We start from the raw sequence: 16166 nt of genomic DNA on the forward strand, positions 1-16166 counted from the left end.
TCTTTCAGCCCTCCACATGAGTTGATTCCTATGACAGTCCCAGGCTGACCATGGCGGGGACCAAGTGCTGCTACCAAGGGAAGATTGCTGGCCTCTATGACCTGGAAGGTACTCTGGGGAAGGGCCACTTTGCTGTGGTCAAGCTGGCTCGACATGTGTTTACCGGAGAAAAGGTGGCAGTGAAAGTGATTGACAAGTCCAAGCTCGACCAGGCAGCGGCAGGGCATCTTCTGCAGGAGGTCCTCTGCATGAAACTGGTACAGCACCCCAATGTGGTGAGGCTGTATGAGGTGATTGATACACAGACCAAGCTCTACCTCATCCTGGAGCTAGGTGATGGTGGTGATATGTTTGACCACATCATGAAGTATGATGGTGGCCTCTCTGAGCCACAAGCCAAGCGCTACTTCGCCCAGATTGTCCACGCAATCTCCTATTGCCACAAGCTGCACGTGGTGCATCGTGACCTCAAGCCAGAGAACGTGGTCTTCTTTAAGGAGCAGGGCGTTGTTAAGCTGACTGACTTTGGCTTCAGCAACCGCTTCCAGCCGGGGACCATGCTGACCACTAGCTGTGGCTCTCTTGCCTACTCTGCACCAGAAATTCTGCTAGGGGATGAGTATGATGCCCCTGCTGTAGGTAAGATGGATGACCTTTGTGCTGAGCATGTGAATTATTTCAGCTGTCTGCAGAGTGTATATTGATCACTTATCTCTTTGGTCAAGTAACTGATATTTGTGCTGAGTTCTTGTGAATAGCCTACTGTGTTGAATGTCTCCACTGTCAGAGTGTTGTTTTCGCATACCGTTTAGCTTGATTTGCAAACTGTTATGCTAATGCGCCCTGAATTCTAAGATGGTATGTTTCCTCACCCTGACTCCGGCGATGTCAGAATGCTAGTCTAGTGTGAATTTACTTAGCACTATCATAGTATACTCCTGCCCAGAAATGAAAAGAATGCTGTCCTAGTCCTCATCAACTCAGGAGTTGAGAGTGCTAATCTGGCATGCCCCTACTCAAGAGTTGCAAAAATGTAAACAGTTGTTGACTGCATGAGGTCTACCTCACCCTATCACTACATCAAAGTATCTGCATAAGCCTACCAGCACATTGACAACAAAAGTACATTATGTAACCAATAACTATAACGAACACACTACATTGACTTTTCTTTTTCATTAACATTAACCCTGGCACTATACGTTCCTCTCTCATAGACTATAACCTTGATCTTTAATCTTGCATTAAGATAACCGAAACTGTAGTCCTAACTTTAAATCTAACCCTAAATACTAACCTAAACTTTATCCTAAGCTTATCCTTACCCTTGGATCACTAGGCTTAACCTCTCTCACATGCAAGCCGTAATACTAACCCTAACCTTTATCCTTACTACTGCCCTAGCCTCAATCTAAAGCCAGCTCTAAACTAACTCCAAGCTTATTTTTCAATCTTATCTAAACTCCAATGATACACCTTACCAAAATCCTTGCTCACCTTAGACATAAACTTAAATGTTTCCCTAAGTCTCATTATATCTGACCCTGAATCTAACCCTAACCATTACACATATCCTCAAACTTAAATTATTCAATGTAGTGGTAATCTCAATAGTGGTATTTCAGATGCAAAGATGTATTGCTTTGGACGTGGTGGTAGTCTGATATCGTTGATTTGAGGTAGTGAGACTGCAGCTGTTGTACTGGCATTCTCTCGCCTTCATTTGATTTAGCTTTATTTCAATAACCAAGCTGCACCAGCTGAAGAGGCCCTGCTAGGCCCAAACCAGTTTTGGGTTGCTTGTGTTCTGGTTCAGAGATGACCTCACTTGGCAGTTTGGGCTGGGCTGTTCCTATTGGAGCAGGACCACACCTGATCTGCATATGACTAGGTCTGATCTGAGGTGGCCTGATGGGCAGAAATTCGGTGCTTTGGAATGCTACCCTAAGGGATTGACAGTGGTTAGACTGTTTGAAAGCATTCCTCCCTCTCCTTTTGTGCATTTGTTCTTTGCATTATATATCTTTTGCAAGGCCTGAATTTTCTGTTTCCCACTGAAGCACAAACGTAGTTCATACGCATACCCACCTAGTATTACCTTGCTTATTGTGCTTGATCATGCGAGGAGAAGTGCAGATTATATTTTAATTTTAGCATTGTTTAACCATCACCCTCTTTGGACAGCCCTCCTCTTAAGGCCAAAACACATTGTTGCGATCTCCTGCAATTATTTTGCAGTCGCTTCTCATCATATGGCTGTGCAGTAAGTTGTCTTTGTGGTTCAGTTGGTTTTGAATCAAGAAAAACAGGTTGCCAGTGTTCATGGCCAAAGTAATAGGTGTATGCCACCAAGAGTCGCAGGTACATTGGCAGGTTCAAGGTATATCAAAAACACAACACAAGTGCCAATATCCACCTTTAATTCATGCCATCTGCAATTTCAAATTGTGAATTTATTGTTAGAACAGTTTAATATTCTAATTATGGGTACCCATCAGAATTATAATAGGCAGTAGACTCATTGGCATTCCTCAGTTAGTCAATTTGAGCCAAGGAGGGGAATAGTCAACATGATCAAACTCAGTGGAGAAGTCGATGAAAGCTGCATATGCTTTCTGATCATTACATACTTCTCCGGTAAGAGTAATACCAATACTTTCTACGGTACTACACCAAGGCCTAAAGCCCCCTGCTGAAATTGAATCAAATTGACCATTTGTGTTCCTTCTTTTAGATGATTTAGCATGATTTTGTGAATATTTTGGCTGAGGCACCCAGAAATCCTAAAGCGCAATAGGGTTGTAATTTACTGCTTGGTTCCTACGTTAAGATGCCAGAACTTGCAGTGTGTTCAGACAACACTTAATGCACAGAAGATTTTGTCCCAAAACATAGGCTCCTTCTTTTATCCCATAACAAGTACACTGTCAGAACCTTGACCTCTGCAAGCTTAGGAGTGTCGGCAAAGCCCTTAGTTCACAACTCTGTTTCAATTCTACATTCATAAATGATTTTCCAATTCTTTTTACTAAGAGAATCTTAGATCATCTGCCAGCATCTTACTACAAAGTTCTTTCTTTGAAGTTCCTCCTCTGAATAATTAGTTGATGTATGTCCAGCTCCTACCATTTATCGATTTCGGAGGGCTGGTTTCCAGTACATGATCTTTTGGAAATTCCTCATGCATTAAGGGAATTAATACAAGAAATTGGGAGCACTTGATCAGGAAAAAAAACTTGATTGAATAATGCAGTGTAGTGTGGACCCGGGCAAAATGCATTATATAATAAGAAAATAATCAGTTGGTTTTGCTCAGTTTTGAAAGTTAAAGCAAGAGCCAGCAAATTCTTAGAAGCAGTAAGTTATTGAACAGCCCTCCAGTTATAGCCTGCACTTAAAAGTGTAACCAGTCCTCCTCTGCCATGTCCTATTGGAAATGTTCTGCCATATTTTAATTAAACATAGAGTTGTCTAAGTCAAAATCCGTGCACAACGTAATTTTGTCGTAACATGACATTACATTATTGCTAAAAAGCTGAAGTTCCTCAGCCTATAAGTAGTGAGCAAGCTCGATCACACTCAAACTAAGAATAGAGAATCGAGGATTAGTGTTCCTTGAAGGTAGTGGATTGAGAATTAGTAGTTTCTAAAGCAGCAATTACCCATAATCATAAGAGACTTGTGGTAGTGATTTACCACATTGTAAGTTTGGTTAATTTGATGGTCACATTCCACAAAAGAGGAGAAAAGCTTTTTATTTCTTTGGTTAATACATATGGATTGCTTGGTCAAATCCATGAACCTACTTTAGTACCAGGGGTGACTTCACAATGGAAAATATACCTCCTTGATGTTAGTCCAATGGCACATAATTAAGTGGAAATTATATTGCATCAGTTGCCTTTATGCAGAAACGATTTGCATGTCACCAGACAAGAGATCATATTTGTGTTAAAGCAAATGATAATAAGGGGACTGTGCTACGAACAAATATTGATGTGCCACTAATGCAAACTGCACACTGCTGCACACACTGAAAGAGCCAATTGTCGGATAAATCATATGTACTTTCAGAGTCGTTCATAAATCGGAATAGTCCTATAGCTTCTCTTTCCAACAGTGTAAAGGATAGCACTGAATGTATGATGTGTGGTAATTGTGCTCAATTAAGCAGGACCTTCCCAGTGTATGTTGGAAATATGTCTACAAAAACCAATTCAGGCGAATTGATGTAAAAAAAACTCTATTGTCATCTAATCCCTTAAAGTCACTGGCTCAAACATTAAGACGTGCAGATAGAATATCAATAGAGTCTAACTCAACTTCCATGGACATGTCCGTCATATCAGATACTAGACGACTGATCCCTTTCTCAGAGGGTAATATTCACCCACCCATAGATTGAGTAAAGGTGCATCATCATCATCATCACATGTTATTAATATCTACCGTTTTATCTCAGCCCAGCAGAAACATGTTGCAAGCGAACTGGGACAGTTTCTCAGTAATTTTACTATGTTTTTATTGATGGGAGACTTCAACCTACACTTGTGTAGAATGTTTTCTGTATGGGGACTCGGCCCAAGATGTTGACCTAGGGGCCATTGATCAGGCACATCTGAAACACACACCACAACGGGATTTGTTCAGTACTTTGTTTTTAGAACTTACCTTGGTGTATCTTTTTAATAAGGGGGCAATTATAATGTAGCACAAGCTCCAACCTTTAAAGGGGCAGGTTCAAGCTCAATCATTGATTACATCTTTGTCTCTAAATGTTTTTTCCTTTTCCTAATTTACTTTAAGGTAGTCTGGCATGCTCAGAGTGACCATAACCCTCTCTTAGCTACCTTCAAGTAGTCACAGACTTTGGGTGGGCCCGATATTTGAGGAACTGATAATACCTATAGGACCGGGGAAAAGACTTAAATGGGCAAAGGTGGTTCCAACAGATTTTATTTGCTCCCTCTTATCCTTTTGTCACTCAGATTTTTGTTCTTGTTTGGATCAAGAGACTTCTGCCGCTAGCATCCTGAAGGCTTTCCCCAGCATTGCCGAGAGCATCAAGACCGCTCTCACTATCCCCTATGTTGCGCCTTTGGTAGCGCTCTGTAGTTGGTTTGACAAGGCCTGTTCTCAGGCCCAAAGAGCACTCATGGTCTCCTTGCATAGGCAGCCCCGCAACCAGGATGATGTGTGGAGGGCCTGCTATTGTGGTGCTTAGAGATGAAGAAGATGCTAAAGAGGGAGCTATGGGACAAGTTGTGGGAGGCTTACACTCTACTGGACAGTACGGACTTATGGAAGGTAGTGAACTATCCTCTCTTCTTTCCAGACAAAGTGAGAGTGCAGGCCTTCACCATCGCTCCCCACACATGGTTAGACCACTTTGGCCGTTTTATGACCTTGACTCCAGTGAAGTCCTGTTGCCTGAAGATCAGGAGGCAACTGGTCTTTGTTTCCAGTGGAAGGAAGTTAGGATAGCTATCATGTCCCTTCCCAGATGGGACTTGTTTAAACCTAAGGTTGACATCTGGGCTCCTATAATGACCTAGCATTTTAATGCGTCCATCAGCAGGTCAATCCCCCTAGCTGGGAACAATGTCATTGTCCAGATCTTCAAGAAGGGGGAATAGGGCTGAACCTGTTTGTTACTGACCCATTTCTCTAGTGGACAGTGAGGTTAAGGTGCTGGGTAGGGTCTTGCTGGATCGCCTTATCACCTGGGCTAAAGATTAGAATGTATTGTCAGAAATACAATATGGGTTCAGGGCAGGGAGGGGTACTGTGGATAAGCCCCTAGACCTGTACATTTTGATTGTGAAGTACACAAGGGGGTAGGAGGGCGATTTGGCCTTCATGGACCTAAGCTCGGCCTCTGACCGAGTTAATAGAGCTAAGCCTTTTTGCCTTGCTTGGGATCATGGAGGTTGATCCGGTCCTGATCTCCTGCTTGTACAGTCTTCACGATGACCTAAGTGCCTCTGTAAGATATGAGGTGTATGGGGAATGCACCTAGCCCTTTAATTTGAAGAGAGGGATGTGCCAGGGGTGCAAGCTGGCCCCTTTTTTCTTCACTCTTTATATTAATGGTCTAGAGTTGGCTCTGTTAGACCAGAAGGTGAATGTACCGACCACGGACGGTCGTCGTCTGTCTGTTCTGTTATACACAGACTATGCCGTTATAATATCATGCGCAGCCAAAGGTCTGCAACTCCTTCTACACTGTTTTGTACTGTTTGTGGATGGGCTGGATCGTACCACCAATTATGCCAACTCCAATGTAATGGTGGTGGGCCCCAGAAACTCTTAACTCTAAAATCTTTTTGATAAGCCCTATCTCTAGGGTTGATCACTTTTCATACCTAGGGAACCTACTAGATCCCATGCCTATCTGGCAACCTTTGCTCAAGAAAAACGCCATTAGGTTCAAATCAACAATTAGTAGGGTAAGTGGTTTGTATAGGCGCATAGGCCAGACACATGTGGAAACCATGCTTAAAGTATTCAGGGATAAGTGCATCACAGTGGCTTGCTACAGATACAGCATTTGGGGTTATGCCTCACCTTCACAATTACAGGTTATTGAAAACACTTTTCTGAAAGGTCTTCTGAGACTTCCCCAGAGTACACCTTCTGAGATGGTTCATGAGGAAGATGGGGTGTATTTTCGACCTCATTGGTCTATGCCCATTGCTCCTATGGTTGTCCCTTTGGTTAAAGGAGGACTGAAACCTTAACAGGCTCCCTATTCATGACCGCCTGGCTTTGGACGTGTGCTGCACATTCTATGGCTTTTATACATCAGACAAATCTTAACCTCTCTACTCCTCCCTGAGCTTTTCGTTGAACCGTAGTGCATTGTGAGGGGAGACATTTCTTGGATAAAACAGGTGTTTCTTGCCAGTATGGCAACAGAGTGATTGCCCATAGCAAGCTCTCTATGTGTCATTTTATTTTGGTTAAGGCTGTCCTGGGATGGAACTTCATTTGATTCTGGAGATGTCCAACTTTCATCGCAGGTTCTTAACTTATTTTAGATTTTAATCTGTTTTATCAACTGCTGTTGCCTAAAGAATCGTGGTGCAAAGTATGAAAAGTACAGGCTTGTTCTTGCAATGATGTTTGCACTCCCAATACTTTTCATATTATCATGATATGGCAGAGATTTAATATTCTCTGTCAGAAGTATAACCGGCTGCTTTTCTTGCCTTTGAATTTGAACCAAGTGACAACTGCTTCTTTTGTTTCTGCAACAGTTAGTCTCCCACTATCTGCTTTTCAATGACTGTTTTATATCTGGGATCTTGTATGGACATTGGACGTTTATTTTGTGTGTAAAGATGGCACTGATGCGTTTTTATGACACCGTCTAGATTCTTTAACTATATGTGTCTTTACCTTGTTTTGGGGGATTGTAGTGGCTGTGTTTTAGATCTTTTTATATGTCTTCGCTTGCACTGTTTTTAATCTATGTACTTTTTTGTGATTTTTTTCAAAAAATCAAAATAAAGTTGCAATCATCATCATCCATTTATCATCACATAGCATGTTGTCTCTCTTTAAATCACTTATCAAATTACTTGTAGCCCTTTTCATAATGTATCCTACTTTATGTATTGAGGTTTAGTCTCACAAGGTTTAGCAATACCAGTAGCCTCAGCAACAGTGGATGTTGCAGCTGACTGCATTGATTTCACATTTGGATTAGCCATTTTATCTTGTGTTTTGATTTATATGAAAGGGAGGGATAGGTTCAGTAATAATTATCACTTGTGCTTTAGATTGTGTTGCACGTTCGAAAGTAATAGCAACTATGATAGGTAGTTAATTTGGGGGTGCAGACCGAAAGCTCCTATGCCTTACAACTAACACTCCCTATGTTCCTTTATAATGTTTACTTTGTTACTGGCCTGTGTGTTAATCTTTTGAGCCGTTAGCTTCACCATAGAGGTCAAGATATTATGTCTATACAACATCTTAGCTAATATGGGTGGAGCGGATATAGTGGGCTGGGGAATATTATCGAATTTAACTGGCATGGACTTAACAGGAATTTTTTTTTTTTTTTAAATATATTTTAACAGTTACTGATTATAAGTTTCAAGCAAATTAAAGTGGGTTATGTTTTGGTCTTGCCTTAGCCAAGATTATTTATTTTTACATATATATATATATATATATATATATATATATATATATCTTACAGGGGAATTCAGCCAGCCCTCTCCATTTATTGGTCTGTTATGTCAATCCTGTTTTGCTTCCCCCACCACAGTATGCAGCAATGGGTAAGCCCGCTTGAGCCACAGTTTCACTTGACTGTGCGTAATGGCATTCTGTTTGTGTGCAAACTGCATGCCCCCAAAACAATATAGTCCCCTTGAGTGGCAGGGATTGTTCACATTTTTTAAATATTTTATTCTTTGAGGGCCCAGCAGCTCTCCTGACTCGGCTACTGGTCCTTTGCTTCCACGTTCAATGTTGAACAATCATGTGGGCACTGCTTGCACTGTACATTTTTTATAGTCCATTTTAAACTCATTCAGAGATTCACCGCCGGCACATGCAGGGGTGGCCATAAATAAATATATCTGAAAATTCATGTAAACTGTCTTACAAAAACATTCAAAGACTTTCACCTGTTCATGTATGCACATACACAGATGGACATTTTGCAAAATGTCTTTATAGTTAAAATTTACAAAAACATTTGTAAAAAAAAACTCTGTGGCAAAGCCAGTACGCTAGCAGAGCATGCATCTTAGGTAAATCTGCGTTTAAAACGGGACTGTATAGTCTGAGAGAATTAAGTGACCCTTTTTGTAAATGAGTCTGAAACATGGATTCAGTACTCAACAGACAAAAATGAGGGAAACGTTATGTTGAATGTTTGTTAACCAATAAAGAAGATCTCTTTTCCTGAGTGTTCACTGCTCTTTGTGGATCATTTTGATAGAATAGAAAAACAGTATTCTTTTTGGGAAAATAATCTATAATTGTCTGATTTTTTTTTTTTAAATAGGTGTTGCCCATGGTTCAAACATTACCAATCGCAGCAACGCATTCAGGGCAGTCCTTCTACACAATATCCACATATTCTGCAGTCCTATACTGTAATACATTTATATCTGCATTATATATGGAGGCAACATCTTACTTTTTTTCTATAAGACTCATGTTAATGGCGTGTTGACGCTTTGTGCAGGCCGCAAGTGTGAACAGAGGGAAGGGCAAGGAGGAAGGATTTAATTCAGCCAGCAGGTGATGGTCTTGGAAGCTGACAAGACCTGTTTTTAGCCCCAAAAGTCTTACAGTCTCCCATTTAAGCAGCTGAGCCTTTCCAAACACTGTGTGTGAGGTCAGCAGCAATGATCATAGTCAAACACAAATTGTAACACTTCTTTTAAAGGTTGGATCTTTATGAAAGTACACATCTCCATTGCAGTTCAGTGGTTTGATCTAAGCTTGTTGCACTGACTGCTTAAGGTGTTGGGGTGGATGGTCTTTAAAGTCATGTAGACCCATTTGTGAACTTAGTTGGTCTTTGCTGTCTGAGAGTTTCACTGGCCCACTGCCATCCTGGAAGGACCTTATGGTCAGCTAACCATGTCTGACTATTGTAAGGTATTCTGAGCTGTACATTTTGGCTTCAAAGTAGTAGAATGAAATGCCATTTGACAATGAGGAGACTACCTTGAAGACTTAGCTGTTTCCTCAGTTAAGTGTATCTTATCAGATTTCTAGTGAACACATCAATTCCAAATACCCTAGGGTAAATGCTTTGCATTATAACAAAAGAGTTTTAAGACTGCAAAACGGGATGCTAAAACAACTCAACAAGGCTAGGATTAATTACTCTAATCTGATGTATGCATAAACTTAATCCGACTAACTAAGCTTATGTGGTTTCATGCCTATGTGTTAATTCATTAAACACCCAGTGTTAGTTTGATATTTAAGTATTATTAGATTTGTATAACATGTTTATAATTATACTGATGATAAAGCAATTGAACAGTATTAAAATACGGGATCACACACTCATGAGTCAATTTAATTTGATATTTTTTTCGTTTTAGACACGTTTTTTGATTTAACAAATAACCCTAAAAGCATATGACATTAATTAAACTACTTAAAAGTGTTAAGCATGATTCACATTACGCATTTTGTTAGGGACAATTAGTCAGGGGAAAATTGTATATCTCAACCTAGAACAGTTTAGGGAAACAGTTATGTTGCCGGAAAAGTCTCTTCTTTATTTACATTTAGATCTATCTTGCCTGGTTTGGGGATGTTCTGATTTAGGAACTCGAAGTTAACGCACAGCTCACATCTTATATTTCCATATATCTTTTTACAGTGGAACGTGCAGCTCTTTCCAATGATGTATTTCTTCGCATTGTGGAATAGTGTGTAATTTCCAGATTGCTTCCAGAAATGATTAGACCATGCAAGTCGCAGATGGATTGTTGATGAGATTATACCTGCCGGTTGAGCATACGTTATGCTGCATTGCTTGGCTTTATGTCTAAATAGCGTTTGGCACCCATTCCTTACTTTGTTAATTTATTATTATAGTAGGGCAAACAGTAGTTCTATTAGCCGTAGACCTACTGTATTCCTATGGCTCCATAGACTCCACCAATTTATAAAGTCCTGCCCAACTGTGGGTTCCCTGTACAGATAATGCTCCTGTGAACCTTAGGCGTTTTAGGATGTTATAACTCCTAAGACTTTATATTCTATATAGCACGTTAGCATTGTACACTAAGGGCTCTTTATATTTCAGTAGCTCAGAAGCTGCATACTCCTTATATTGACATAGCTCCATGGTATATGGACTCATTGTACTCTGTTTGGTGCATAGATTTTGAGCTCTCTATATTTGTATAGTTTCATTGACTGTAGACTCTATACACATTTGCCTCCATTGATTCTAGCCTCTTTAGATTTAAGACAATTGCCAAGGAGAGAGTAGAGAGTGGCTTGCCTATTAAGCAGCTTTAAAAAGAGTAAACAAATTATGCCTTTTCTTATTGTCTCACCGCTCTATTGGGTGCTATTGTGTTTGCAGCATGTGCTGCTATAGATCATATGCTGTGCACACCCTTTGCATTTAGTGTTAGGCTTGGAACACAGCAAGATGTTTCTCTCTTTGACGAAGTAATTTAGGTTTTGATGTGACTCATGATATCGCCTGTGAAAATCACAACTCGGCAAAACACAGACTCCTCCTCTTATAGTTTGTATGCCAGCATTGGGTTTGTGTGTGTTTCAAGCGTTCTGTTAAAGCTGTGTCTCAATAGAACTTTTGACACTGGAGGACTGCAGAGCTAAAGACGGATGTTACGCCATCGACTAAATGACCAACAGTTACCAAGGACGAACTGGGCTGAATAAACTGGGGTCAGTCAGGTCGTACGTCAGTGACTCATTTCAGAGATTATGGAACAATTTTAAAGCTTGCCCCTTGCAACTAATACAGACTCTGCATCCTCTGTCTAGTGAGGGGTCCTGATGAAAGCACCTGCTCAGCGTACGACATTTTGTGTTGCAAAAACACCTTTCAACATGGAAGGCATTGAAGGAGGGTGCACTGTGCCATTGCACAGTTTCAGGGCGACTCATGGTACAATTCAGCAGAATTCCCATGTTACCTCAGATAGTATTTTTTCCACCATTGGGTTTGGACGTGCTTCATAGTCCCTGTTAAAATGTGTCTCAAGAGAATTGTTGACACTAGGGAGCTGAAGACTGATTCTGCAGCATTGACTACAACAACCAGCACTGACTGAGGATGAACTTCTCAGAATAGTCTGGGGCCATATCATATAAGAATGATTCGTTTGAGTGCATATTATGGAAAAGATTCTTTTTTTAAATGTTTTCTCTCTTGCAATAGCAAATTCCTGTGGCTGGACCAAAACAGACTATGCAGGCTCGGTCTACCAAGGGACCATGGCGAAAGCTCTTGTTGAAGGGGCAAAACGTTTTCATGCAAAAAGACTATTCAGCATGGAAGGTATAGACGGTGGGTGCACTTTGCTATCACACAAAGCATAGACTCTTTCTAGTCCTCAGCAAGAATATTTGCAAAAGATGTCAAAGATTTCAAGTGTGACAACAATGTTAGAGGGACCGTCTAGTAACCCAGAGGCCCAGCAGAGGAGCTCTTTCTCCACAGGTGCTGACTTGGGATACAAAGGTTCTCTAGCGCCCCCGGCGAAGCTTGCACCCAGGACTAGGACCACACATCCGATTTCAGTCATCCACACCAAGGACACTTTAAACACCCTGGCATCGAAATGACCCTGTTTGCAAACATAGTAGGGGCCCATCAACCTTATTGACATACGTTGATTGGAGCCTCCACTCCAAACCAAGGAATGGTTCGAAATGTTATTGGTACAAGAAGTGGCTTAATGTGCCCTTTTTACCCCAAGGCCACACACACATTGAAAACACGAGACCTTTAATACCCTTACATCACTGTAAGTGGTTTTACATGACTTCACAAAAAATGACATCATCAAAGTTAACAAAAACCTACAGTAAGGGAAAGAAAAATAAAGTTATAAGGGGGTACACTTAACCTACAAAATCTAACTTTAAGATTACATTCTTAATAAAAACATACATTCAAACATAGAAAATACAGTTGTAAAATCTAGACTGAAGAATCAATGAAGCAGAAAACCCTAGGTTATAGGCATAGCGCACTGTTCTGCAACTCACTACACCCTGTTTAGAGGAACCAAACACAATAGCCTTCATAAATAAACCTAAATATGAGCCTCCTCTTATAAGCCTGCTTATCTTTTACAGGTGACAGATCCTTGGGTTCAACAGAAAATGAGTTGCATCCTCCTTTCTCAGTTGTTTATACCTAGACCAAACACTTAGCTGAGTTACAGTATTTTGACAATGTATGCTCACCCTTTTAGTCTCGGAGATAAAAGTAATTCTAACATTATTTGTAAAGTTACTTCTCCTTTTGAACTATATTTTTGTGCCCCTCAGGATACTTCCACAGAACTATATATTTATTATTTTGCAGGATTGCACACTCTTAAATAAAAACACAACTAAAATTCAGTTATTACAAATGCACTTTGTTATAGCAAAATTGTCTAGGTTCAAGTACTTCAAATACCTAAATCATTATGTAACAATTAATTGATCCAGCTAACACTTGTTTCCTCCTATATGGTATCCTGGACTTTTTCAAGGCTAGGATTCAGGTCATGAAAAGCTGGAATGCACTCATCCATTCTCAAGTAGTAGTGTGTCTGCTTTCAGTACATTTCAGTAAGTAGCAATTAATTTAGACAACAATCATGATCATCACAGCTTGCGGGATGAAGTTTTTGGCACGTAAACAAAGTCTCTCTGGTTTTAGTTCTCAAGGTTCAGCTTTCCCACTCACAGATGCCTGAATTTTGTTCAGCACAGCAAAGCTTGAGCATGAAATTCCAGTTGGTGTAGCCCCACTCTAGCAACACAAAAGGATGAAGGAGTGCTGAAACTTTTCACTCACCCCCAGTCACAAATCTAGGTTTAAACCATCATGCTTTTGCTCATCATGCCACCCCAGTTTGGACCCAGCCTTATGCAAATCAGTCTTGACCCTTTTCCCCAAGGAAACAGTTCAGTCTGAAATGCTAGGCCAGGTTCTCCATGGACCGGAAACAAACATCCTGGGACCGGTTTCAGGGCTTCACCCTTCATCAGCCAGGTTAGCTTGAATCCAGTGGCACAGCGAGCACGGGACCCACGACTGGGTATACCCTTCCAAGTTAGGGCAGCTTTAGCTGCTAACTTGCATCTAGAGTTTCTTGGGGTTTAGCACGCTGCATACCTGTTCACAGAGAAAAGGCTGTGGTTATCAGTCTTCAGTTGGGAGAGAGTGTACCCTCGAAAGGAAAACACATATCAGCTGGGCTCACTACCTCTCGGAATTGGCTTGGTGTCAGCTCTCAGCATATGAATGTATGCTACAGCAGTCTGGCAGGACCTCATGCAATTATGTGTGGTGAAGAGCTCTCTGAATCAGTGGCCATTCCATGTTTTTTTTTTTTTAAGTATTTGGCCACTGACCTTTACCCTTCATTGGAGAATTTCCACTTCATCCTGGACATAACTGGTAAGAAACAGCATGACATTTCAAGATGAACCAGTATGACAAAAGTACATAAATTCAGAATACATTGTATACATTATACATTTATTGTCTGACCAAACATAAATAACAGGGAACTTGTCTTAGACTCATGTTGCCCTAGGTGTTTGTAAGGGGCACTGTCAAGTTCCTTGAAAGTTGAGGACATGCAGTATTTGGGTCAAAGGTAGCCAGCCCAACTTAACAGTTGAACACAAAATGGAATCTGGCCTTTCGGTCATTACAACATCCCCAGCTTTTGTGTGTGTGTGTGTTTGTTTGTATATATATATATATATATATATATATATATATATATAAATATAGTAGCGGTTGCCACTAGGTAGGTATAGTTAGGACCTAGTTACTATAGAAAGGGCGTTTGTTGTTTTGCTAATAACTTTGGGGCCATTTGATGAAACTTCAGTAAATTATCAAGATTTATACTTTGCTAAGTTCAGCTTCTGTCTCAAAAGTTTCAGGGTGATCTTGTCAAGCGGGTGCTGAGAAAAAGTAGGATCCCTAAAAGCGTTTTCCACATTTATTTATTCATAGGACCTTTAGACACTCCTACAGCTCGACCCACTGAACGGAATGACACCAAATTTGACACACAGCTAGATTCTGTTCTGCAGATCACACTTTCTGTGATTTGGTGTGAATCTATTCAGTAGTTTCTGAGAAATTTAAGGCAAAAAATATCGATGTATAGGGGTGCAGATCCTCCGTGGATCCAGCTGTCGCTGTGCTGATAGGCTGCCCACACTTCAGCAAGGAAGTGTTTGCAGCCATCTTATGACTGGGCTTCAGCCCCCAGGGCAAATCCTTAAAAAAAAGAAAGGGGGTCCCAATGGCTATTCTCATTGGAGGGTGGCCTTGCTGGGGATTGCCATTTCCAGAGCTGGCTCCTGCTTTGTCCTGGGTGCCCACCCCTGGGGCATAGCTGTTTGCTATGGCCTGGCTGCAGCTTTGTAGCTGCAGTCCAGTCACAGCAAATACTTCAGTTTTTGATAGCGGGACCTTTAAAGCAGGTCCCGCTGTCAAAATCCGAACTTTCATCACTGTCCCCTGCACACGTCAAAGCAGCCCCTGCTTGCTGAAGCATTGGCAGCGTGAGAGAAGCCTTAATGCTTCCCCCGCGCTGCCACATATCCCCTAAGGGATTTTTATTTAAAAAAATTGATAAATGGAAAAAAGATATATTCAATATTTAGAGAGGGCTCCCTCGCGGTCCCAGGTAGCCCGTAAACAAAACCTATGAGCATCGGGAGTTGGAGTCAAGCTGGACCCAATTTTGGTTTTAAATTTTTATTTTTTATTTTACACAAATATCTAATTCTAAGTATATCAGACTTCAAACCCTAAAACAACAAAATTCTATCTCTCTCCCTCACTTTCTTTCTCTCTTTTGGTCTCTATTTCAATCAATTTCTTCCACTTATACTTACGCACCCACTCACAGACCTACTGAGACACTCACTCACAGACCCACTCAGACCCTGATGCTCTTACTCACAGCCCCAGTCAGACCCTTACGCACCCACCGACACACTCAGTTACGCACCTAATCACACACCCACTTAGACTGTCACACACCCACTCACACATCCAGTGACACCCTCATGCACCCACTCCCAGACCTGCGCACACACTGACGCACCCACAAAACAACACTGATATACACACTCTTACACACACACACACACACACACACACACACACACACACACACACACACACACACACACAGACAGACAATCTGACAGTCACTCTCACCCCCAGATACACCCTCTCGCAACTGTTCTCACACCCAGAGAGCCCGCCGGCGACAACAGTTGCATGCGTCCAAAGGGCAATGTGTAGCATGGGGTTGGGTGGTCTTGCGGGCAACCTGTGCTGCACATGGGTGAAGGTCTTGCACAGTGTAAGGTTGGATGGTTGTAGGGGGTTGTGGTTGGATTAACATATAGTAATGAAAATTACAGTACGTAAAAACAATCTG

The 16166-nt window shown here is 41.2% G+C and overlaps 1 protein-coding gene across 1 annotated transcript in view; it reads left to right on the forward strand.

Annotated features, from left to right (window-relative positions):
• Positions 1-16166, forward strand: part of LOC138268210 (SNF-related serine/threonine-protein kinase-like) — a 262877-nt gene that overhangs the window by 67133 nt on the left and 179578 nt on the right. The window contains exon 2 of the mRNA XM_069217650.1: positions 9-639. Coding sequence (XP_069073751.1) covers positions 51-639 — 589 coding nt within the window. The 5' untranslated portion in view covers positions 9-50. The remainder of the gene's footprint in view (positions 1-8; positions 640-16166) is intronic.

Source organism: Pleurodeles waltl, chromosome 12, assembly GCF_031143425.1.
Source record: "Pleurodeles waltl isolate 20211129_DDA chromosome 12, aPleWal1.hap1.20221129, whole genome shotgun sequence".
Taxonomy (NCBI): Eukaryota; Metazoa; Chordata; class Amphibia; order Caudata; family Salamandridae; genus Pleurodeles; species Pleurodeles waltl.